This window comes from Mustela nigripes, chromosome 14 (assembly GCF_022355385.1).
Source record: "Mustela nigripes isolate SB6536 chromosome 14, MUSNIG.SB6536, whole genome shotgun sequence".
Lineage (NCBI taxonomy): Eukaryota > Metazoa > Chordata > Mammalia > Carnivora > Mustelidae > Mustela > Mustela nigripes.
In genome coordinates, this window is record NC_081570.1 from 20,672,537 (window position 1) to 20,699,520 (window position 26,984).

Below are 26,984 nucleotides of genomic sequence, written 5' to 3' on the forward strand. Positions count from 1 at the left end.
TTAGGGTATAAAAATTTATTCCATGTACAGAATATGACCGCTAACGAATGCAGACAGGCTAGGACACAACAATACTGGGTGGAGACGGCTAGCTCTTTGGAAAGTGAACAGGTTTGGGTGGCTTGGAGCCTCATGCCACGCAGAATGGTCAGTGAGAAGGGAGAGCACATGCCGAACACCGCGGGAGGTCGGGGCGCTGAGCGGCTGCCCTGGGTGCCCGCTGCCTTCCCCGTCTGATCTGGGGCTTCAAAGGATGCAACGCTCAGAAGCAAGCAACTGAAGCGAAGGGGGTTCCTAAGGCGGGCCCAGGCTTGTCCCTGAAGTCACGGCAACACCATTTTAAGCAATATGTTTAATTGGATAATTTCCACAAACTATACACGAAGTTTCTAACCATCACAATTCAGTGAAGTACAAAACATTAAGTTACAGGCTGTGGGAAGAGAAGGTAACACTCACAGTGGCACCTTCCAATCCTGGTTGATCTAGGGGTAGGGGGTGGGGGAAGGTTTCATTTTTAACTGAGCCCCTCATTTCAATGTACAAAAGAATTACTCTGATTGATATTAAATTGTATTGAAAACAAAATGGACGAAAAGCAACTACTACTCTATGTTGGGGTGGCAATGGGAGGAAAGAATGAGTCCTTCGAAGCAGGAGGGGAGACGCTGGGGGAAGGTTCTGTGGCGGTGAGCCCAGCTGGTCACTCACGCTGCTCCATTTTTACTTTCGGTGGTCTCAGGAAGGTCCGATTTTTCTTCTCTTTCTTGCCCTTTGTATTTGCTTGGAAGTTTCGCCAGCTGTCCACACGGCCATCTCGACTTTCCTGAGCACAAAAGAGGTTTGGGATGAGGGAGCTAGTGAACGAGAAGATAGGCCTGGACCTGCTCTGCCATCCCCAGAGCCCAGCCCGGCTCAGCCCGCTGGAATAAACCACAAGTAGAACAGAGCAGAGCTTTCCTCCCACTTCCACAGGCCCACAAAAAGTGGCATCCCATCCCCAGCAAGCAGGACCAGCTGTGCGCTGGAAGAAGAGGACGACATCATCACAACATCTGCTGGGGACCTCAGGGCTGGAGAGTCGGCAGCGGTTACTTCCAGGGCCCACAAACCAGCTGTCTGCTGCAGGCGGCGCTGCTACCATTTCACAAATGACAACCCTGCGGCTCAGAGGTCAGATCACTTTCTCAAGGTCATACACATAGCCAGCAGTGTGGCCGCTCTTTCCACTGCACCTGCCTTCGGCCCCACAAACCTTGGACGGAGGCTCAAAGCCAGCACAGTGACCAGCCAGTTATGCTGAGAGGGTTACGAGGGTCTCTCCCGGCTTATCAGGAGACCTACTCATTCTCTCTCCCTGCATACAAGCAGGGGGACAGAAAACAGTCATCCACTCTGGTTAACCAGTCCCTAGCCTGAGATCTGAATGTTACAGAATAAAAGACACCGAACATGGCTCAATTCAGGAAATTGGCTGCATACCTGAAAAATGTAACCAGGGTGTTAAAGAGGAGTCAAGTTCAAAAGCCGGGATATCAGGGTCACAAGAGCCTCCAGTTTCTGCTATCAGAACTCTTAAGTAGGGCACCACTCCATGACTACTGCCTGATCTAAACGTGCAAAGCATTTTTCTCGAGCCCACTTGGCAGCTGTGTGTTCCATAATCTCTAAGACGCTGTTCAGGGACCCTTCCTGCCCTTACCAAGGCTAGAGAGCGCACAGGCAGCTGAGCTGGGACTCGTCCTCCAAAGCTCCTGCTCCTCTTTCTCTGTTCCTCTGCCCCAGTCAGTCCTGGCAGTGCCCCAGGAACCAAGTCTCGATGCTGGGAAGTTTTCTTAGTCTGGAATGAGAATCCCTAACCACCCTGGAAACTTACCTCAAAGTTTTTCTGCCATTCCCTTTCTCGTTTGGCTTTTTCTTGAGCTTCAATCTCTTCTTCCCTTTGTCGCTTCCTAGGAAGAACCAGACCACAGTATTGATGTGATACTTAGAGATTCTTTTAACCATACAGGTTAAGCAATCTCCCCACAGAAACAGGTATATAAAGTAAATCAGTTCCCTAGGGTTCTATAAAAATGACTGTCTGGAGAAGGCTCAGAGCCTTTTCATGAATGTCTCACTCTAAAGCACACAGATGGGCCATGGGCAAAGCTACAGGGCAGGATATAAATACCCTTGTTACACGGACAGATCTGTTAGGTTGTCAAGGCGAGCCATCACCAATCATAGGTTATGGGCTCTGTCTATAGTTTCGGGGCTCAGTCTGGGAGAAAGCCGTCTTGAAAACCCAGGCCGGCCTACTTCAGTTGAATGACCGTAACAACAGCAGAGGTTCTTACTCAACAGGATCTCTGGACAAGACCCAAACCCAAAACAAGGACATTTCACACAACCTCAACTAGCAAAACATGGTTACTGCTAAACACTAATCAACAATACAAAATACATAAATCAAATTAACCTCAAGATTTCTGATAAAGGAAATCATACTTGGGGACAATAAATATACTGTAAGTGATTACACTATACAGTAAATAATACAGACTCGCCAAAGCTGCAGCCACTAGTCACACAAAAGATTCTGGCCTCAGTAATTGCCTACTGGCGCGCCTGGGTGGCTCAGTCATTAAGCATCTGCCTTGGGCTCACATCAAGATCCCAGGATCTGGGATTGAGTCCCACGTTGGGCTCCCTGCTCGCTGGGGAGCCTGCTTCTCCCTCTCCCACTTCCCCTGCTTGTATGCCCTCTCTCACTGTCTCTCTCTGTCAAATAAACAAATAAAATCTTTAAAAAATAAATAAATAACTTTATAAACTCCAGGAAATCAGGAAGAAAACACACAGCACTCTTGATTAAAAACTACCTAAGGACAGGTCTATTCAATATTTCCCAAAAGTAAGAGACAATTTCTTACCCTAGGGATTCCAAAGTTTGGCTGCTTCATATAACTATTTTACACAGTTTCTTAAATGATATACTATGTAATTCCTTGATTAGAAAAATCCTTCATTAGGAAAATCCTAAAGACCAATTTTGGTTAATCTAGGTATTTAGATGGATTAAATAAATAGTCTGATGTATACCTTTCATGCATCTCTTTGGCTTCTCTCTCTTTCCTTTTAATTTCCAGCTCGGCAAAGAGTTTCATGGTCTGTTTATATACTGCTTGTTTGAACTACAAGAAAATTAAGAACGAAAGAAAATAAAAGTCAGTACTTTACCAGTAACTTCAATCAAGCACTTTTAGACAGAGCTCAAGACAAAAAGCATGTTAGAACCGGCAAGGAAGAAAGAGTTCAGAGAGAACTACTTGATGATGCTCTCTCCTGGGAGATAAATCACAATCGCCTAGGAGATCTTTCTACTTTCACCATGAGGATGATACACAAGAAACTTGCTCTGGTGTAAAATACCAAAGAGAAAAAAACTTCTACCTGCTTATCACAACCATGTGGGAGGACCCTTTCTTCCAAAGAACCTCGAAAAAATAACTTTCATTCTTTCTTTTTACAAATATCTTATAAATTACTCTGTGCCAGGCTCCCAGCCAGGTACTAGAAGTTGCTACCAAGCAGACCCATTTCAGGAGTCAGTTACTGACTACAGCGGAACTGTCCGAGCTATTAGTTATGAGTCCCCCACCCGCCATCCCCTGTTCTCCTTCCATGTAAGATCCCTTCTCTTTAGGTACCTGGTCACCCAACACAGAAGCCTGTATTTCCTAGGCTTCTTTACAACTAGGTGTGGCCATGTAACTTAGGTTTTAGCCAATGGGACATAAAGAGAAGTGATGCAGCAATTTCCTAGAATGTTCTTAGAGGGAGTACATGTAATGTATCCTTCCTTGTCCCCTTCCTCTATTCTGCTGTTTGGAACATGGGTGAGGTGATGACACACTCTGGACTGAGGAGGGGGCGGCATCCTTGCTGGCAGAGCCACAGAGAGGAGAATGAGTCCTTGGATGACACGTGGTCCAGTGCTGCCATGCCAGCGGCCATCTTCCCAAAGACTATATTACACAGGACAGAAAACAAATCACTGTCTTGTTCTTTTTGGGTCTCAGTTATAGTCGGACTTACACTCTAAGTAATGTGCAGATGGGAAAAAAATAACACAAGACAGAAAACAGAAAATAACAAAATAACAACAACAAAAAAAGACAGAAAACAATTATCTTTAAAACTTTTCCCCCCAAAATACAAAGAAAAATAGAAACTAATCCATCATGCAGATTTCATAGAGCCTGAATCCCAAAACAGAGACACTGGGGCAAAGAGTAATATACAGGGGTGCCTGGGTGGCTCAGTGGCCTAAAGCCTCTGCCTTCGGCTCGGATCATGATCCCAAGGTCCTGGGATTGAGCCCCACATCAGGCTCTCTGCTCAGCAGGGAGCCTGCTTCCTCCTCTCTCTCTCTCTGCCTGCCTCTCAGCCTACTTGTGATCTCTATCTGTCAAATAAATAAAATCTTTTAAAAAAAAGAGTAATATACGGAGAGAAAGGGAAGTAAAGGAGCCCCAGAATTTGTCACTTCTTTTTAATACTGTTATCTGCCAGCCACTGCTCAATAAAAGCCAACACTGACAAACCCTAGTCCCTAATAAGGACAAACATCAAAGGAGTGAAGGCATCTGTAAGAGTATTTCAGTATCTTTAAAGGCTCCAAACTCTCTTGGACAGATGGTTACTCATGACTGAATTCTTTATATTCTTCTGCTTTTTCCAAATGTTCTATCATTAGCACGTGTTCCTTTATAATCGGGGGAGGGAAAAAAAGACAACTTAAAAAAGTTAGGGTTCTCAAAAACTCAGGAGGACCAAAGGAGTATTTATAAGAGAGTCTTCAAAAAAGACCAGAGATCATTAAAGGAAAGGGAAGAGAAAATAAGACTGAGGAGAAAAAAACTGAAATACTGTGACAGAGTAAATTCAAAACAGGTGGCTAGTGCAAAAGGTGACCTCACAGTTCACAAGCAGTGTTACCACACAGAAGACAGGGCCAGTCACTGTCAGCAAAATCACTGAAGCAAGGAGTTGTAGGCAAGCTTCCCTAGCAAGAAATAAATATAAATCTTTAAAACCAAGGTAAGTAGGGGTGCCTGGGTGGCTCAGCGGGTTAAGCCTCTGCCTCCGGTTCAGGTCATCATCTCAGGGTCTTGGGATCGGGGCCCGCATCAGGCTCTCTGCTTGGCAGAGAACCCGCTTCCCTGCCCCTCTCTGTCTGCCTCTCTGCCTATTTGTGATCTCTGTCCATCAAGTAAGTAAATTAAAATCTTAAAAAAAAAAAACCACCCAGTGGATGAAGCAATGTTCTCCATTTCTCTGTAAATTATCACCTGGAGCACAGTGGGCACTCATGGCTGGTAGAAAGCCGTTTACTAGCTGGTTAGAGTCACGTATGGTTGTTCCCAAAGTGCTCTGGGCCCGGTGCAACAACTACTACGAGATTTAAATATCACAGAAATTGATGAATATGGTTACAAATAAATGCTGGTTTCCTTTTAAAACTAAGTGGATGCTTTAGAAAGATTCAATAAACGTTAAGTCCCTAAAAATACTGATGTTGGGGAACCAGTATTACTGAGCCTGAGTGGCTCAGTCAGTTAAGCTGCTGCCTTTAGCTCAGGTCATGATCTCAGGGTCCTGGGATCAAGTCCAGCATCCGGCTCCTTGTTCAGCAGGAAGCCTGCTTCTCCCCCTGCCTGCTGCTCTCCTGTTTGTGCACGTACTCTCTAATAAATAAATAAAATCTTTAAAAAGAAAAAATAATCATAAAAAAATACATTAAATACTGCTGTGAAATTAGGTACAGGTTGAGACATCCGAAAAAGACTGGAAAACAAATCATCCGGGTGGGCTTGCACTTCCGAAGGCCTTAGCTTGCTGCAGCCTCCTTACCCGGCAAAGCAATGAAGGTACTGTTCCTCTTTATGCAAAAACAAAACAAAACAACCAATGAATCATATATAGCTAGGATTTTGCTCTTGGGTTTTGCTTCACAAATACCTAAGTTTTGTTTCGCAAATAACTAAGTTTCAACGTACTGCAAAAAACATTAGAAGTACAAACCATGGCTGATACTGTGTGTTTGTGTGTTTTATAAAATAAAGTCAATGGCAAACGCCAATCAGCAGACACACACTGAAAGAAAAGGCCATGGCCCCATGACAAAAAAAAAAAAAAAAAAAAAAAGGACGAAGCTTAAAAATAGGTGCAGGGACATACATTTAAATATTTTAAGTTAAGGGACGCCTGGGTGGCTCAGTTGGTTGAGCAGCTGCCTTCGGCTCAGGTCATGATCCCAGCGTCCTGGGATCGAGTCCCACATCGGGCTCCTTGCTCCGCGGGGAGCCTGCTTCTCCCTCTGACTCTGCCTTCCACTCTGTCTGCCTGTGCTCGCTCTCGCTCGCTCTCTCTCTGACAAATAAATAAATAAAATCTTTTAAAAAAATAAATAAATAAATAAATAAATAAATATTTTAAGTTAAAACAAAATGTTAATGCACATATGAGGCACTCCTTAGGCTTCCCTCTCTTGAACCCAGCAATCAAGCTCAGGCGACAGCGTGGCTTTTCCCAAATCTCACTCACCAGCTCAGGGTCATCTTCCTCCACATTTGTAGGTTTTCCTTCCTTCTTTAATTGCTTTTTTCTCTCTTTTACCTAAAAAGAATGTTTTTCATCAAAAAATTGAGACTATCCATTAAGCTGCACACAAATGGCACATGCACCTTCTGCAGGTACAGGCATGACCAAAGGTTTATGTGGAAATAAAATGAGCCTCTACCCCTCCCCCTCCACAACAACAATGCAATCAAAGGAGAACTAATAACCAGGGGTCCTTCCTCTAAACCTCATCTAAAATCCAATCCACCGGGAAGGATGGCAGGGGACCGGCAGTGAACTTGTCCCCAACTCATCAGATCCTAGGCCAGAGCCAAAGAACCTTGGATACATTGAACAGATTACCCAACTCTCTTTTGCCGCTGGTAGTTAAGTGTTTATAGCAAAGAAAATGTATTTGTCAAGTTTTAGAACAAGCTACCAAATTTGTGGCATTAAGTTTAATTGTTCTCTGGTATTTCAACAACTGCATTATTGTAATTTTCACTGTGAAATCCCCTTAAACCAATCATATTAACTGACTTTTTTTTATCGTGTTGGCCACCACTGAGATCTAAAAAACAAATTACATATATTCCTTCACACAAGAATGCATTACTCTAATAATCATCCACTACTGCTCCAGCGAAAAGCCAGCGCCTTCCAAGCTCAGAACACTACTGCCACCTCGTGGCCAAAAAGTCTGAGGATGGCTCCTTTTTGGCATACAGAGAAAAAAGTAACTACCATAAGAATTTAAGGAGAATTTGACAGGTCCTTTTCTGATTTCTACCAAAATCTGGCCTAAAGGTACCACTTCCAACGCATGACCAACAAGGCCATCTTTCTCCTCGTTTTACTCATTTTCTTCATCTAAATTGGACTCATCATTATTATTATTGGTTACACAGTTCTGTTTCAGATTCCAAAGCATTTCAAAGGTCACATTCATATTCACTCCCAATTGAAACAGCTCTTACAAATGGTCTTACAATTCTTGCCCAGCAAGTAAAAAATTAAAACAAAGACCTTTCTTACCTCATGCAAACCATCTTAACACTTCCCACCACTAGGGAGATTTAGGCAATGCAAAAAAATAAAATTAACTATAACTGAACTTATTTTAGTTGACTCCTTCCCAAACCCTATTATTAATATGGATACGCACCTCCTCCTATTTTAAAAAAATATTTACTCACGACCCCTTGCCAATCTTTCTCAAGCCCACGTTCCAACCCCTTCACAGAGACAAGAATAAAAATCTTCATCGTGGCTGCTCCACTCTTCCACTCTCAGAACTGGGTAATGTGACAACACTGTGAGGAGAGGGCAAGAGAGGACCTCTCTCTGCAGCCTGGCGCTGGCAAGGAAGAGGGAAGGGCAGCCTCCTAGCCACTCCACATCCTGAGCTCAAGGGCACGCCCTATTCATGAGCACCACAGCAAACTTTCGGAGACCAGATAAGAGGTCACAAGTTCCACCAGTAGGTATTGCTATGTTAACATTTACCCTCCTGCAAGGTGCCCAAGGCTTGCTAATACTTCCTGTAAACACGGCAGCACTATAAATACTTACAGTGTGTTCCACGTATTCTTTTCCTGCCTGAATTACATCCAGGGCCCTCTTCTTTTGTTCCTGATCCAGTAGCAACTTGTAAGCTTTGTCCACAGCTAATGCAAAACATTGAAATTAACTGTTTCTGCAAACACCCTCTGAAAGTCTGAACTATACTCAGGCAGTGTAAATGGACTTGTGTCATCTAAAAGCATCCCCTTCTTTGTTATATTATTTACTGTCATTAAACTAATTTAAAAAACATACAACTATAGCAATGACTTTCCTTGCGAGCCTTGGAAAAAATTAAATATACCCTCAAGACTAAATACACCACATCTAGATTTAATTCAGTGATAAAATACTGCCAGTTACTTTTTTTTTATGTTCAAAAAAGAAAAATGATCCTATGTAGTAACAGTCTTGGCACGTAAAAGTTTTAACAAAGCAAAGTTAAGATCTATTTCTTAAACAGCAACATTCTGCTTTGGAACAATTGTTCTACTGAAAACCACAGCTTCTTCATGACCAGAAGACAAAACTGTAACATTCCTTTCTTGATCCAGGACAAGGAACAGTTAGTCCCTAGCATTGATAAAACAGTTCTTGGAAGCAGGTAAATTTACAAATACCTTCAAAAGCCTTTTGTGCTCTGTCAGCATCGTCTTGGTTTTTGTCAGGGTGCACCAATATGGATAACTAAAATAAGAGGAAAGGTAGGTTTGTCAACGAGAGGAATGTTTAGTCACTCTTCACTTGCACTGTGCCAAAAGCTCTAAGATGTTAATGGAAAAACACACTGTCAGCTGGAAGCTTTTTCAACAAATTAATAAATATCATAAAATGTGCAGAAATACTGGTCCTTAAAATTCACCAGAAGGTCAATGCACAGCTGAGAGACATGTAGGGTTTTAATCACAAACTTAAGAACAAATAAAAGTCTCACATCAGCAGGACACTGAGTGAGGTTGCAGAAGAGAAACTGAGAAGCACCCGGTTCCTATTACATCCCTTATACCAAGCACTGAAGAGGCTAAAGCACATATGAGACATGATCTCTTTCCTAAAAGAACTTGTAATTTTATGTGATGGTTCTCTTGTGTGTGGGGGCGGGGGTGAGTACAGGGGGATGAGCTAAACAGGAGAGGGGACTAAGGAGCACACTGCGATGAGTACCAGGTAATGCATGAAAGCGCTGAATCACTCTATTGTACCTGAAATTAATATATGCTGTATGTTAACTGGAAATAAAATAAAATCTTTGGGGGAAAAAAAAAAGAAGTGGTTCTTAGTTCTGGCTATGCTCCAACCCTGTAAAGCCTTTTTTCCTTAAGAATTTATTTATTTATTTATTTGAGAGAGAGCGCGAGCGTGCACACGAGCAGGGAGCAGGAGGAGCGGGATACACAGGCTCTCTGCTGAGCATGGAGCCCAACTCGGCCTGATCCCATGACCCTGAGATCATGACCCAAGCAGAAATCAAGAGTCGGATGCCCAAATGACTGAGCCACCCAAGCGCTCACAATCCTGTAAAGCTTTTTAAAAATATAGGTCTACTTTCTACCCTCAGAACCTCTGATCAGTCTCTGGCAACTGTACTTTCTAGACCTCTACTGGAGTGTTAATTTTGCTAGGTAAGACAAGTAAGAAATGCAAGGAAATGTCCTTTTTTTTTTTCTTGGGGGGACACATGATGACGTATTTGGGGTAAAGTAGCATGCTATCTGTAACTTACAACAATTCAGCCAAAAACATAGAGTTAATGAGGTGAACCGTTACACACTGATGATGAGTATATGGGTGTTCACTGTTCTACTCTTCCTTTTTAAAATGTAATTTAAGTTTTTTATAATAAAAAAGTTAAAATAAAAAGCAAAATCTCCAAGGTGATATTTTCAGACAGCCAGGATTAAGAATCACTGACCTACTGTCATTGACAGACCAAAATCGACTAGTTGGAACAGTGGGACTGTGTTGGGGGAATGATACAAGTGGGAATCAAATGCTAAATCCAGCATTACTGGAGAGCCAGAATCTTGAGCTCTAATTCCAACTTCAGTCACCTTCCGGCTCCAACCTTGAGCAGTTCTCCTAGCCTATCTCTGTGCCAGTTTCCTTCTCTGTAAACAAGACAACACCAGGTACCTCTGTCTTACTGGGTTCTTAAGGATGAAATACAAGTAAGAAACTTAACATACTGTCCAACATGCACTGACAACAGTTAGCATATAACTATCATCATTATGTGCATTTTACAAATGCGGTAACAGGCACAGAAAGGTTGAAAGTAACTTGTTCAAACTGTTTATAAAGGGTATGGCCAAGACTGGAACTCAAGTCAAACAGGTGTAGGGCCCACACTTTTTTTTTCTTTCTTTGAGAGAAAGAGCGCTGAGTGCACACATGCGTGCATGAGCGGGGTGAGGGAAAGAGGGCGAGAAGCAGACCACCCGCTAAGCACAGAGACTGATGTGGGACTCCAACTCATGACCCTGAGATCATGACCTGAACCAAAACCAAGAGTCAGATGCTTAATTGACTGAGCCACCCAAGTGCCCCTAAGGTTCACACTCTTAACTATTAGATCATATTAATGACTAAAAAACTCTTATTGAGTTCTTTGTATAGCTACATAAATAGTTGTTCTGACTATGGATCTGAATGCTTGCTTATATTAAATTGGGAAAGACTGCTAATGCATTACAATAGGAAGCTTGAAATTTTAGAGAAAAAGAAGAAAAGCTGAACATAGGTGCAGAGTAGAACTCTATAAAAAGCTAGGAAATTATGGGGCGCCTGGGTGGCTCAGTGGGTTAAAGCCTCTGCCCTAGGCTAGGGTCGTGATCCCAGGGCCCTGGGATGGAGCCCCACATTGGGCTCTCTGCTCAGTGGGGAGCCTGCTTCTCTTCCGCTCTCTCTGCCTGCCTCTCTGCCTACTTGTGATCTCTGTCTCTCAAATAAATAAATAAATAAACTTAAAAAAAAAATGCTAGGAAATTATATAATGGGAAGTGCCTGGGTAGGCAAAGACAAAAAACATCTTGGCTTAATAGTAGATCAGAAGATAATTATGAGTCAGCAAAGTGGGGGCAATTACAGTATCAAAGAAGCAGACACAACACTGGATATTAATAAGTATGTCCTGGGCACCGGGTGGCTCAGTGGATTAAGCTGCTCAGGTCATGATCAGGCTCAGGTCATGATCCCAGGGTCCGGGATCGAGCCCCACATCGGGCTCTCTGCTCAGCAGAGAGCCTGCTTCCCCCTCTCTCTCTGCCTGCCTCTCTGCTGGCTTGTGATCTCTCTCTCTGTGTCAAATAAACAAATAAAATCTTTAAAAACAAAAACAAGTATGTCCTGCAGGAACTGAGAATTATATTTAGCACTGGTTAGGTCCTCTTAAAATATGAAGAACATAAGAGATATAAAAAAGTTGGGTGAAGTTTAAAAAAAAAGACATGAAATATACAGAAAATCCAGTCAGTAAAGACAGGTTACAAGGAGTATGATTATTTAACTCCTAGAAGAAAAGGCTGAAGATTACTCAAAATTGGAAGCATTTTTAAAAAGGTTACTATAATATTTTATAAGCTCAGGTTATAAAACATCAGACTGGGGAAAGCACTCTGTATGAAACCAGGTATCTCTTGGGTACTTATTTAAGTTTGCAAAAGACAAAATAACTGAGGAAGGAGATCTTAAGCAATTTAAAAACTGTTATGAAGGGCATCTGGGTGGCTCCGCATCTGACTCTCGGTTTCAGCTCAGGTCCCAGGGTCTTGAGATACAGGCCTGAGTCAGGGTTTGTGCTCAGGGGGAAGTCTGCTTGAGATTCCTTCCTCTACCTCTAGCACCCCCTCTGCTCCTTCCTCTCTCGGCCTGCTTGCGTGTGTTCTCTCTCTAAAAGTAAGTAAATAAAATCTTAAAAAACAAAAACCTGTTACAAATCATTTAACATATTCTCCCTGGGAAGGCAAAGAATTAAATTCTACTGTTCTATATTGTATTTCTCCTGATTAAGGGGCTGGAAAGATTCTATTTGGATATAAAATTCATTCCATTCAGAAGTCAAATTTGTCCTATTCTGCGCCCTTACTCCCAACCACATGCCTTGGCTTGAGAGTGGGCACGCTCCTGTTGTAACCTTCCCAAGTCTGCTGAATGCAGCTGTCACCGGGCTTTACGGCCTAGCAACAAATCTACCGCTGCCTGCAGTGCGAATGTCAGAGGCAAGCCGTGGTCTTTAGAAGTTATTTATGAATTTTATCACTATGAGGTGTGTTTTGTTTTTTTTTTTAAGAGTTAAAAAGTCTTAAGGGTAAAAAAAGAAAAGCTAAGGGATACCTGGGTGGTTCAGTCAGTTAAGCGTCCGACTCTGTTTTGGCTCAGGGCATGAAACTCAGGGTTGTGAGATCAAGCTCCGTGTCGGGCTCCCCACTCAGTGGGGAGTCTGCTTGAGAGTCTCTCTCCCTCTCCCTTTGCCCTTCCATGCCACCCCCTGCCACCCGCACACATGCATGCTCTCTCTGTAATAAATAAATCTTTAAAAAAAAAAGTTAAATTTTGGCCCATAAGTCATAATAGAAGTCCTAAGAGAATCATGTGCTTACTGTACTCCCAAATCAAGCTCCATCTATTACAGGGGAACAGTACTGTACCTGTCGAAACCTCTTTTTTATTTCTTCATCTGTTACTTCAGGATCGATCTGAAGAACCTGAAAGAATCAAAATCAACACTGTAAAAGAGATTAAAAGAATTTATGAATTTAACAGGTATCCAGTAATTATATATATTATAATCACCACCTAGAACAGTACTCAGCATTTCAGAACCTGCCTGGCACACAGTTCTAAAAAATGCTCAAGAAATATAAATGGGTGCCCGACTGGCTCAGTCAGTAGAACATGCAACTCTTGTTCTTGGGGTCATGAGTTCGAGCCCCATATTGCATATAGAGATTATTTTTTAAAAAATAAAATACTTTTAAAAAGAAACATAAATGAGCAGATCAGTAACAGAATAACAATTACACCACTTTAGGGTTCTCAATACAGTAGCTACTTTTATCCCATCAGCAGAATTTACCTTATACCCAGAGACATGTTTCCAGATCATGTTGCATTTTCCCTTCATTCATTATGGAAATTATCCCCCTACCCATCCCTACTTATCTTTGCAAATGTGGGAAAAGCATAAATATGCAATAAGGAGAAAAATCAGGCTGGCTCCCTGATTTTCAATCCAGAAAGGTCTACTGGGCTCCATTTATATCTGTAAAACACATGGGCCAATGGCTCTCAGCCCAGAGTGAACATCAAAACTGCCTGTGAAGACCTGTGAGTGATGCCTGGGCCCTACTCTAGAAAAGTCTAATTCCAACTCATTAGAACTGAGGTACAGCCAAATGGAAGCATCTGTATTTTTCAAGCAACCTTGATTTTTAAAAATAAACTTAATCATTCCTCTCCAAGCCTAGGTAAGCTGGTGTAGACAGTCCTCATCAAAGATCCTCACCCCAGCACACAAATACATACATTCATTCAAACATCTATATAGTAGCTACTATCTGCTGAACACACTGCTATGTACTAGAAATGCAAAGATAAATAAACAGGGAAAACATATTTTTTAATTACCATATAATAAGTGCTTTGGGGGAAGGGAATGTTATATACAATTAAAGCAGATGATTTCACAGTGTAGTCCATGGATTCAACAGTGCACCTAGTATTTATTTACTTGGTATTCAAGGCCAGAGGAAGGTCCTGAAAGGGCAGAGGGTGAGAAGAGTTTGTTAGAAATTCAGAAGAGAAGGCCCCACTTCAGTACAACAAGATCCCCAAATGATCTGAATCTTTTTAAGTCTGAGAAGCACCAGCAAGAAATGATGGCATTTAGAAATAAGTACATTTGAAGTTAGCAGAACTAGGGATCAGTTAGTAGCAGGGGAGGGGGGCGGCGGTGGCGGCAGGGGGCAGGTGGGGAGGAGCAGCAAAGAGGAAAAAAATGAAAATAAACCTTGAAAGGAAAAATACATAATAGAAATTAAACTGCAAAGTAATCCACCAAGCTCAGTCAGATGCTTGCACTGTTTTTTAAAAACCTGGTAACAAGTAACGTCAAAACATTCCAACAGCCCACCTACAGTAATAAAGTTATTGGTAGGCAATGAAGCTGAATACCACTGCATTTGCCAGACTTTGGAAGGTTATGACAGAAGCAGGCCCACTCTCCAATGCTAGGCAGACATTCATTCAGGGTGAGGGAAAAGAAGAACTTTAAAGCAAAGAATTTTCAAGATTCCCTGTGTCTCCTCATGACTTCCCAAGGGAGAAAGGAATTGGAGAAAAGTCACTCAAGAGGAAGTATGCAACCATAAAAGATTTACAGACAAAGGGAAATAGCTGTACCTACACAAATATTCAGAAGAGAATTTTACCTTACCTTGGTTCAGGGGAAAAGAAACGTCCTGGAGCAAACCAAAACCCAACAGACCCCAGGTGTCCATAACGAATGAGAAAGAAAACTTCCCACTTTGACACACCAAAAAAGCCTTCAATAAAGTTACACCCAGAGCTAACCAAACCAAAAGGCAATTCATAAACCTTGACTGGTTCCCAAGTTAAACAAATAAAATAGCTATAACTGAGATTTGGGGGACAAATGGGGCTGCTTGAGTGTGGACTCCATTAGAATGATCTTGTTAATGAATTAATGTTTTTCTTAGGTGTCGTTATGGTGTTGTGGTTACACAGAGATTTGTTCTTGTTCTAAGATGTGTGGTAAATTATTTAGGCATGAAGCCTCACAAGCCTACAGCTTACTTTCAGATGATTTGGCAAAAATGAAGAAGGTATGTATATATACAAACACAAACACACACATACCAGCCTGAAGTTATTTTTCCAAGAGTTGTATCATAAGTGCACATGTGATCACAGGCAACAAATATTCATTGGGTGCCTTCAAAGCTAATCCAACCCCTTTCCTATCTTTAAGAGTTGGAGGTGCCATATGTGGAAATACAAAGAAAACAGTGGGCTTATCCCTGTGGCCTAAACCTCTCTGAAGCCAGCTTCCCACTGGGTACAAATTTTTGGAGCACCAAGGGCTGCTAGATACTATGCTCACTACTAATCTCATGGAATTTAACATCCAACCGGGGAAGAACAGACAAGTAATAAGTAATTCTTCCAAACATGATAAATGCAAGGAAAAACAAAACAAAACAAAACAAACAAACAAGATAAATGCCATATTACCAATATGGTTCTTAGGAAGCCCACAGATCTGTTCAGATTCTTGGTAAATTTTCTGATCTCCTACTATGTCTCAGGCTTTAGGGATACTACAATGAAGAATCTATAGTCTTAGACCTCAGAGGGTTAACTAATCATCTCAAATTAACAAAAATACCTGACATTTATACAAGTTTCTGAATTCAAACTGTAATAGCCTCCCTTGGGATCTTCCGCTTCAAACAAGAATCCAGTCTCTGTCCCATCTGACCTCCATGACCTGTTAATAACACGCAAGTACCACAGTTCTTCGAGAGAAATACCTTTCCTTCCCAGGTACTTAATAAGACAGAAAGAAAATAAAAATCAGTGATGCTCCCTGCTGGCATCTTTAAGTTAAATCAAAATAAGGAACACAAAAAGGGTAGGACTGAGCAGGGACACAGGTTCATCTAAGCTTTGGGAAGAAAGTGGGGAAGGGCCCTCAACCCAAGAATCACTGCAGAGCACAGAAAAAAAGATGTTTGCGTAATGGCTGAAGGTTAGTCGTGTGTCCAAATAGGGAGCTGCAGAGATGGCAGGAAGGAAAAAAATGCTCCTTGTATAAGGACTTCTGAGAAGAGCCCTCAGACTCCCAGTCCACCCTTCTCCCTTTTCTGCCTGCTGCTCAGTAAGATAATGTCTAGGAAGACCATTCACAGTTCAGCAGACAACTGAGATGACAGCCATGACTGCATTACTCTCCTTACTAGAAGACCTGGCGGCTTACCTCTCTAGAAAAATCAGATTCATTTAGATGGCTCAATAGTTGCTGCATGAAAAGCAAAAATCACTCAATTCCTGGGTCACCAAGAACACCTAAGATTCTGACTTAGAGTCAAAAAGCAACTTTATAAGGAGACTATGACAATGACGTCCACCCTATAAAGAGGCCAGCACATGTGTAGAAAATAGAAAAGACAAATATTCTAATGGGTAGTCATGGAGTCCTGCCCATTCAAACACAATGTCCCATCTTCCCCAGTGTGTCAACCTTAGCATATCTTTATGTAAAGATGTATATATTCAAATACATACATACACACACACACTCATGCAGTCAACCCTTGAACAACACAGGTTTGAACTGTATAGGTCAACTTACATACAGATTTTCTTTTCAATAAATACAGTATACTACTATAAATATATTTTCCCTTATGATTTTAATATTTTCTTTTGTCTAGCTTACTTTATTATAGGAATACAGTATTTAATACATATAGCATACAAAATAATATGTGTTAACTGATGTTTTATGTTATCAGTAAGGCTTCCAGTCAAGAGTAGTTATCAGCAGTTAAAATTTGGGGGAGTCCAAAGTTATACATGCATTTTTGACTGTGCAAGGGTTTACATGCCTAATCCATGCATTGTTCAAGGGTCAACTGTATACGTTATGTATACATGTATATATGTATGCATAATGTATATATATACTCAAACATACTTCCTATAATCAGGGCAGAAGCTATGGGACACGACCTTCTAGAATCACAGTAACTAGTAGGGCATTAAAATCCGAGCCTTTATACTGGTCCCAACAATCTGTCACTTCTTGTCAATCAGATCTCCAGAGGAAACATGGATTACCTTAACAAATAAATGGGTAAGTTACATGATCACATGTCCCCTTTTCATGGTACTACATACAATTTAAGAGTATGGTTAAACAGAAAGGATGTACCATCAAATTCTTTATCACTTCTCAAACAAATTATCTTCTCCATGCCCTTCCCAAAATCAAATCAAAAGTACTTTTTTAAAAGATTTTGTTTATGGGGTGCCTGGGTGGCTCAGTGGGTTAAAGCCTCTGCCTTCGGCTCAAGTTAAGATCTCAGGGTCCTGGGATCGAGCCCCACATCAGGTTCTCTGCTCAGTGGGGAGCCTGCTTCCCCCTCTCTCTCTCTGCCTGACTCTCTGCCTACTTGTGATCTCTCTCTCTGTCAAATAAATAAATTTTTTAAATCTTTAAAAATAAAATAAAATAAATAAATAAAAGATTTTGTTCATTTTTTAAGTAAACCCTACATTCAACATGGGCTCAAACTCACAATCCTGAGATCAAGAGTCGCAGGCTCTACCAACTGAGCCAGCCAGGCGCCCCTCAAAAGTACTCTTTAAGCTTTCCATCTTCCCCTTCCCTTTCTGAGCAATACAATACAAACACATTAAGTAAGGCCAGGCACTTAGACATCTACTAGTAGACATCTTCTCTGGGTGGGGCATCAAAACGGCCCAGAGCAGTGCCAAAGCCCATCTGGGATGAAGACAGTGGTGACCACACAGGGAGTTGTGGCCAGTCGCACAGTGGTGGAGCACAAACAGGTGAGAAGAGCATCCACATGGAAGGGCAGCCAGACATGGGGGTACAAAGTGGGTTAAGAAGGGCACTTCAGTGGACAGGCAGCCTGGCATAAGGTGTTAACACCTAAGCAGGGTAAGACTGAACATGGGAAGGTAGCTAAGTACAGGGTAACAGAGCCCAAGGGGGATAAGGAAGGCATCCACATGGAAGCAGAGCCCACCACTGGGTATTTGAGACTGAGCAGGGTCCATAAGAGAAGGTGGCCTGGCACAGAGTATAGGAGCCCAAGCAAGAACATCTCCACAAAGGCATGGCCTGGCATGGAAAACCTGTGCTTGGTGAGGTGGGTTTCCATGTAGGAGGGCATCCACTGCAAGAAGGCAGCCCAACAAGAGGTGTCAGAACCCAAGCAGGATGTAGAGAGCATTTGTATCAAAGTATGGCTGGCGCAGAAGTTGGAACTGAGCAGAGTGAAGATACCTCCACACACAGGGGTGACCCGGAGCATGCATTTAAAGCCAAAGTAAGATGAGGAGGGTGTTCTCATAGGAAGTTAGCCTAACACAGGGTGTCAAAGCCAGAGCAGGGTAAAAAGACACCTGCTTGATGAGGAGGATGCTGGACTCCCCAGGGGTAGAGGGCAAGCACAGGGAGCCTGGGCTGGGTGAGGAACACACCTACATAGAAGGGTAAGCTGGCATGGGAGTTTTGAGCTCCAGTATGGTGGGAAGGTTTTTTGCTCAGTAAGGCAGCCTAGTGTTGGTGTCAGAATAAAGAAGCGTGAGGAGGGCATTCACAAGTGGGAGGGAATGGCAGCTGGGAGATCAGATGCAAATAGAAGATCAATTAAAAAAATTTTTAAAGATTTTATTTATTTATTTGACACACAGAGATTATAAGTAGGCAGAGAGGCAGGCAGAGAGAGAAAGCAGGTCCCTGCTGAGCAGAGAGCCCGATACAGGGCTCGATCCCAGGACCCTGGGATCATGACCTGAGCTGAAGGCAGAGGCTTTAACCTACTGAGCCACCCAGACAGCCCAGAGATCAATTAAATTTAAAAAATATATATATATATATATTTATATTTATGATAGGGAGAGTCCAAGTTCTCACTATGAAAAGGAACCACAAGCATGTAAAGGAAAAAAAATAAGAATAAACTCTGTAATGTTAGATTGAAATTGGATGCAAATACATGTATATACACATGTATGCAAATGCACCAGCGTGTGGGCACACACACTCACCCAATCCTTGGCCCTATCTACCATGAGGGTCCAGGGGCAGTGACATTCCCAACAGCAATGAGTACACTTAGCACCCACATCTTGACTTCTAAATACATCCTTCACTAAAAGGAACCAGAGCTCCTCACTGAAACGATTAATTTTAGGCTGAGTGAGGAAAAGTACAAGAGTGCCTAGTAATCAGGGGCGCCTGGGTGGCTCAGTGGGTTAAGCCACTGCCTTTGGCTCAGGTCGTGGTCTCAGGGTCCTGGGATCAAGCCCCGCATCGGGCTCTCTGCTCCGCGGGGAGCCTGCTTCCTCCTCTCTCTCTGCCTGCCTCTCTGCCTGTTTGTGATCTCTCTCTGTCAAATAAATAAAATCTTTAAAAAAAAAAAAAAAAGAGTGCCTAGTAATCAAAGAATGATGAAGACATTTTGAAAGATAGGATCTGGCTTGAAAGGTAACCCACTCACCAAATTTGGGACAACCTGAGCAATAAAATAAATAATATCAAAATATAACACACTGAATAAAATAGGAAACCCTCAATCTATATTAATAAATGAATAAATTGAAACTCTGATAAGGAGAGGGTATTTACAGAGTCTCAAAGTACCTCCCCATAAAATAGTTATTACAAAGAAGGATAAAAGTAACTTCATGAATAAACATAGCTGTTACCTCTTAAAGTGGTACAGTTAACATCATTAGTCATAGGATAAGACTAATGGAAATACCATGTACTTTATAAGTTGCAAAGAGAAGAATACAGTATTACTTCTGTGATATCCCTGCCAACATAGCATAAACTGAATCCAATTGAAGAAACATCAAACAAAACTCAAGTTGAGAGATATGCTCTAAAATAACTGGCCTGGGCGCCTGGGTGGCTCAGTGGGTTAGGCCGCTGCCTTCGGCTCAGGTCATGATCTCAGGGTCCTGGGATCAAGTCCCGCATCGGGCTCCCTGCTGAGCAGAGAGCCCGCTTCCCTCTCTCTCTCTCTCTGCCTGCCTCTCCATCTACTTGTGATTTCTCTCTGTCAAATAAATAAATAAAATATTAAAAAAAAATAAAAATAAAAATAAAATACAATAACGGCCTATAATCTTCAGAAACAGTAAGGTCACCAAAGTTAAGGAATTGCTGAGGATCTGTTCCAGGCTGAAGGCTAAAGGGACATGACAACTAAATTTAACCGTTGATTCTGGGCTGGATCCTTTTGCTACACAGGACATTACTGAGACAACAGGCAAACTGAATGGGGTCTGAGAACTACATGGTAACAATGTTATCGGTGTTTGTTTCCTGATTTTTATGGTTATACTGTGCTTCAGGAGAGTGTCTCCCATAGGAAAAATACATCGAAGTACTGCAGGGCAAAAGGGCAGCAATATGGACAACTTAGTACCAGATAGTCTAAGAAAGTCTTCACGGTACACTCCTAACCTTTCCACAAATCTGAGATTGTTTTAAAATGTAAAAACTCTTGAGGTGCCTGAGTGGCTCAGTGGGTTGAAGTCTCTGCCTTCAGCTCAGGTCATGATACCAGGGCCCTGGGATCGAGCCCTGAATCAGGCTCTCTGCTCAGCGGGTAGCCTGCTTCCTCCTCTCTCTCTCTGCCTGCTTCTCTGCCTACTTGTGATCTCTGTAAAATAAATTAATTAATTTAAAAAAAAAAAGGTTTTTAATATTCAGTGTTTTTATAAGCTGTAACAATATTCATGCCAGAATTTAGTGGTAAACTATTAGAAACTAGTTTAAATATCCTACGATAAAGGAGTTACTTAAATAATAATTATAAAGACTTTCACAAATGTATCTACTGCTTCCAGTAACAAGGTCTGGGGAAGGGGCAGCAGGCACCATGTCCAGCTGTGAAGGTGGTGAGAGAAAACTCCAGAAGCAGCCCAAGAAATAGGACAAGAAGATGGATGAGGAAGATACAGCATTCAAGCAGAAACAGAAAAAGAAGCAAAAGAAATTTGAGGAGCTAAAATCAAAGGCCACAGGTAAAGGCCCCCGGCTACACATGGAATTAAAAAAACTGGCAAAAAGTAAGCTGTTCCTTGTGCTGGAGGCAATGATGATCTTTAATTCCATTCCTGTTTAAACATCCAGATTCCTTGTCATGGCATCTGTTGCTACCTATAGCTGCAATGAAGTTTTGTCTTAAATCCTGTTGTACATTTGATAAACTTTTATTTAAAAAAAATCAATCATAAAAAAGAAATGTACACAAATATGTATTTTATATAATACAGCATTTAAAATATTAAGAATGAAGTGCATCATCCTCCTTGTTTTAAAATAAAACTTTTTGGGGGCGCCTGGGTGGCTCAGTGGGTTAAGCCGCTGCCTCCGGCTCAGGTCATGATCTCAGGGTCCTGGGATCGATTCCCGCATTGGGCTCTCTGCTCAGCAGGGAGCCTGCTTCCCTCTCTCTCTCTGCCTGCCTCTCTACTTACCTGCGATCTCTCTCTGTCAAATAAATAAATAAAATCTTTTAAATAAATAAATAAATAATTTTTTTTTTTTTAAAGTAGGCTCCATGCCTAGCATCATGGGACTTGAACTCATGACACTGAGATCAAGACTTGAGCTTGTATCAAGAGTCGGTTGCCCAATCAACTGAGCCACCCAGGTGCCCCTAAAATAAAACATTAAAAATAGCTGATGTAGGGGCACCTGGGTGGCTCAGTGGGTTAAAGCCTCTGCCATCAGCTCAGGTCATGATCCCAGGGTCCTGGGATCAAGCCCCGCATCAGGCTCTTTGCTCAGCAGGGAGCCTGCTTCCTCCTCTCTCTCTGCCTGTCTCTCTGCCTACTTGTGATCTCATTCTGTTAAATAAATAAAATCTTAAAAAAAAAAATAGCTGATGTATAAACAATTAAGAGTGGCTATTTCTCTTAGATGGGATTACACATGATTATTCTTGCTTTCTTTAAAAGTTTTTTTTTAAGATTGTATTTGTTTGTTTGACATAGTTCACACGTAGGCAGAAAGGCAGAGAGAGAGAGAGAGAGAGGGTGGAAGCCCTCCCTCAGCAGGGAGCCCGATGCAGGGCTCAATCCCAGGACCCTAAGATCATGACCTGAGCCAAAGGCAGAGGCTTAACCCACTGAGCCACCCAGGCACCCCTTCTTACTTTCTTTATATTTCAAATCTTTGTAAGACATATGGTTTACTGGGGCACCTGGGTGGGTGGCTCAGTTGGTTAAGCACTTGCCTTCAGCTCTGGGATCATGACCTGAGCAGAATGGAGACCCATATCATTCTTCCTCTCTCTCTGCCACTCCCATGCTTCTATTCTTTCTCTCTGTCAAATAAATGAATAAAATCTTGGGATGCCAGGGTGGCTCAGTTGGTTAAGCATCTGTCTTTGGCTCAGGTCATGGTCCCTGGGTCCTGGGATCTAGTCCCACATCGGGCTCCTTGCTCAGCAGAGGGCCTGCTTCTCCCTCTCCCTCTGCCACTTCCCCTGCTTGTGCCCTCTCTCTCTCTCTCTGACAAATAAGTAAATAAAATCTTTAAATAAAACAAATCCCGGGGCGCCTGGGTGGCTCAGTGGGTTAAGCCACTGCCTTCGGCTCAGGTCATGATCTCAGGGTCCTGGGATCGAGTCCCGCATCAGGCTCTCTGCTCAGCAGGGAGCCTGCTTCCTTCCCTCTCTCTCTCTCTGCCTGCCTCTGTACCTACTTGTGATCTCTCTCTGTCAAATAAATAAATAAATAAATCTTTAAAAAAAAAAAAAAATCTCTCCAGCCATTAAGCTGACTGTGCTCTTTCTCCATAGGGGTCCAGTATGCCACGGCTGCAAACAGTAGCCTCCTTGGCTATGCAGCCTGTTGATTGTATGGGTTGCCCTAAGGGACCTTGGAGACAGTCCTTTCCAGTGGACATGGAGGTCTGACCTCATGCTATCTCCAATCTAGGCTGTAGAGAGATATGCAGGGTGCCTTTGGAAAGCCCCAGGGCACAGAAGCCAGGGTCGACATTAGCCAAGTCATCATGTCCATCCATAGCAAGTTGCAGAACAAGAAGCAGAGATTCAGGCTCCACGCAGAGCCAAGTTCAAGTTCCCTGGCCGCCAGAAGATCCACATCTCCAAGAAGTAGGGTTTTACTAAGTTTAATGTGGATAAATTTGAAGACATGATGGCTGAAAAGCAGCTTATCCCAGATGGCTATGGGGTCAAATACATCCCTAATCTTGGTCCCTTGGACAAATGGAGGGCTCTGCACTCATGAGAACCTTGGCACTGCCCCCTCCCTATTCATGCCCACCAATATATCCCACTCTGTCTGTCATTAAATAAAATCTTTTTAAAAAATAAATAAATAAAATAAGAAAACTAAGGAAACCCAAGAAGTGTATTTGCTTGTCTACGACTTTATGATCATTTTTTGGTCACTGAGTTTTTAATACTTGTTACTGCAGTAAAACAGAAAAGCTGTAATAAGCAAACTGATTTTTTAAATCAAGATCCTAAATTGGTCAAGGCTAGCTATCCCTTCACATCTAAAAATGAAGACCTATATATTTGGGTTGGTAGAAGATGGAGAATATGTAACAAGGTAAAGACCTCTCATTTTCCTTAACATTATGCCTCTCAACCTCGGCTCACAATAAAACCACCAAATCTCAGTTCCAACTATAAGACAAATTAAGTGTGTGTTCTGCTGTAAGTCGTTCTGCAGCTATGCAAAGCTCCCCCATCACAAAGCTGCAGCAACATCAGACAGCTCACCTCAAATGGGTTCAAATTGAAGTAGGAAGAACCAGGACGGGTCAATCTTTCAATCTGATTTTTGGATGTTAGAACTGAATCTCTCTTCTCTATCTGTTTCACCTAAAATGAAGGGAGATAAAAACTTTATTAGTAAAGTTCAATAATAAACTCTGAATTGTCATCTTAAGAAGCTACTGACATGTTCAGCAAATATTTGTCTACATGTGGAAGACAGTTTGCCAAATGTTTTGGGAATAATTACAATAGCTATCATTTACTGAATTCTAATAATGTAAAAACTTTACACATAGTTATTCCTCCCAACCATCCTATACAGTAAATATTCCTATTATCCCCATATTACAGATAAGAAAACTGAGACTTAGAGAGGTTAACTGACTTGTTCCCAACTACTCAACTTGCAAACAAGAATTTTAACTGCAACAGTTTGAGGAACCAAGAATATTCAAACATAAATATATCACAGCTGCCACTTTCAAAAAGCTTCCACTGTAATGTTGGAAGATGTACCTGTGCTGTTCATATTTAATTTACAACTTTTTATTTAAGAAAAATACAATCACACTGAAATATATACTGAAAACAGCATTAAAAAAGTATATGGGAGGGGCACCTGGGTGACTCAGTGGATTAAAGCCTCTGCCTTCGGCTCAGGTCATGATCCCAGGGTCCTGGGATCGAGCCCCACATCAGGCTCTCTGCTCAGCAGGGAGCCTGCTTCCTCTGGCCTCTCTGCCTGCCTTTCTGCCTGCTTGTGATCTGTCTGTCAAATAAATAGATAAAATCTTAAAAAAAAAAAAAAATGTAATATGGGAGAGGTAAGTAACTCTGCCTACCAAACTCAAATAGAGTTAGGAAAATCCCTGGCCCAGGTGCTCAATCGGTTGGGGACCCAACTCTTGATTTCCACTCAGATCATGATCTCAGGGTCCTGGGATCAAGCCCTGTGTCCCATTCTGCACTCAATGCAGGGTTTGCTTGGGATTCTTTCTCTTCCCCTCTCTCTGCCCCTCCCCACCCAAATAAATAAATAAATAAAATCTTAAAAGAAAGAAAGGAAAAGAAAAAGAAAAACCCCTGACCCAAAGACAATGCTAAGGAGAACAAGCACCAAGCAGTGCCAGGAAAACATCCTTGGCGCCACTGTCAAAGCTGTAATACTAGTTAAAATGTATCACTGGTATGTTATATTCCACATTTATTCCTATGCCCAAAAGGAGTTTGGAAATAATTTCAGTAACATAAAAAGCCATTCCTTCTCAGTATCTTCCCTCTTCACTTTCTTTAAGATAGCATGCCACTCCCTACTCCCTATACTCTATCTCCTTTCTCAGACTTATTTTTCCTCATAGCACTTATCACTACCTGACACTACATTGTACATGTTTGTTTATGCTTATCCTTCTCTATAGAATGCAAGCTCTAAGAAAACGGGATTTTTCTCTGTTGTCCACCAACATACCTCTAGCACCTAAATAGCACACTAGTACGTGTCAGGTACCCAATAACATTGATTGAATGATGACTGAAGGGTCCTCCTTTAGGTACTTTCTCTCATTCAATTCAAACAAACCAGGATTGCTTTTCTTTTTTCTTTTCTTTCTCTCTTCAACTAAGAGATGGTAAATGAAACAATTTCCTGTGCAACCGCAGAGCAGTCTTAGAGGTCAATAAATTGTAGTACCAGTTTATCAACATTTTCAAGTTAACTGGGCATCTCAAAAGAACAAACTACAAAAGTTGTGCTAACTCCATTTTTAAATTTAATACTTTGGAGAAACTACTATGTAACAAACACTGTTAAAAATAAAAGATAAAAGATCAATGTGACATATTGCTGAACTGAGTAGCTCACAGCCTAGAGGGGCACAATTCCGTTCCTCAAACCCATGCCAATTCAGAGAGGTCCATCTTCAGCTTTAACTCTTAGACCCTTTCTGAAACACTAACTCGTTTAACCTTCATAAAACTCGTTTTAATATTCTCTTCGCTTTACAGAAGTGGAAATGGAGAATCTAAAAAATCAATGCCTTGAAAAAAATTCAACCACAGTCCAATTAACCACCTTTCAAAAATCCAATCCAAGGTCCTCTGACTCCAAATGGTATGCTTTTCTTTCACTTATTCAACAAATATTTACCAAGCAATCACTATGTCCTAGGCCCTGGAAATGCAACAGTAATCGAGGCTCAGACCAAACTGACTCCAGTCCTAACATGATACCAAGCTGTTATTTGCTTTAGGACCCAGAACAAATTATTTCACCTCCCCAAATCTCAGCATCTATAAAACAGATAATGCATACCTGGCATGATGCATAATGCCTGGCGTTCACGAATGGCAGAAATAACCACTAATACAACTCATTACAGAGCACTAAGAGGGAAGAGTGCTTCCGTTTAGAACAAAAATGAGGCCCAAGACAGTTAAGTCGCCCCCAAGAACGCCAGCTTCTGCCAGCCCCTGCCAGGCTCCGACTCCGCGGACTTGGGGACCTCTGCACGCGCCCTGGCACTTCGTTGGCCACACTCGTCGTCTACCCGCAGACGTCGGACCCTGGCCCCTTTTTCGATGCCCCAGGGATTCCCCAAGCAGCTATCAGGCAGAGACTAACACACACCCCCAGCCCCCCGCCTTCCCGAAGGCCAGACAGGAGGAGCCGCCCAACGGTCCAGGCCAAAAAGACCACCGCCTTTGCCCGCTGGGAAAGTAGGACCGGACAGAGTCACCCCGGTGCCACTACTCCTCACTGGGTGTTCACCTCACTGTAGAAGGTCATAAATGCTTCCTCCGTGCTCCCTCCGCCAGCCGAAGCCCCGCTCTCTCCTGGAGCCGCCATTTCCCCGGCCCAGCAACCACGTGACTCCCCTGCGCAAGCGCAGACTCCTGTGATTCTCACAGACCTGCCTCTCTAGCCCCGCCCCTTCCTTGTGACTCTTAAAGGGTTCGCAGCCCAGCCAGACATTGATAACTACTCTTTTTTAAATTGAGGTGAGATATACATAACATATAATTAAAATGAATAATTCAGTATCTCTTATTACACTCACAGTGTTGTGCATCCACCAAACTCTATATAGTTCCAAACAGTCTCATCACCCCAAAAGTTTACCTGGCACCTATTAAGTAGCTCCCCCCCATTTCCCCTTATACTCAACCCCTTACAGCAATCTGTGTTCTGCTTCTTTGGCTTTACCTATTCTGGACATCTCATAAATCCAATCATACAATATGTGATCTTTTGTGTCTGCCTTCTTTCACTGA

The 26,984-nt window shown here is 42.2% G+C and overlaps 1 protein-coding gene and 1 non-coding gene across 2 annotated transcripts; one reads left to right on the forward strand and one right to left on the reverse strand.

Moving 5' to 3' along the window:
• On the reverse strand, positions 1-26,599 carry DNAJC8 (DnaJ heat shock protein family (Hsp40) member C8). Its single transcript, XM_059376865.1, has 9 exons — positions 26,482-26,599; positions 23,718-23,819; positions 12,816-12,872; positions 8,790-8,856; positions 8,179-8,273; positions 6,592-6,663; positions 3,085-3,176; positions 1,877-1,952; positions 1-826 (listed from the first exon to the last, which is right to left on the reverse strand). The coding sequence occupies exons 1-9, from the start codon at positions 26,557-26,559 to the stop codon at positions 704-706; spliced, it is 762 nt and encodes a 253-aa protein (XP_059232848.1). The 5' UTR covers positions 26,560-26,599; the 3' UTR covers positions 1-703.
• On the forward strand, positions 22,727-22,855 carry LOC132002363 (small nucleolar RNA SNORA70). Its single transcript, XR_009399850.1, has one exon. It is a non-coding gene; the product is annotated as a small nucleolar RNA SNORA70 (small nucleolar RNA).
• Positions 26,600-26,984: the final 385 nt, after the last annotated feature.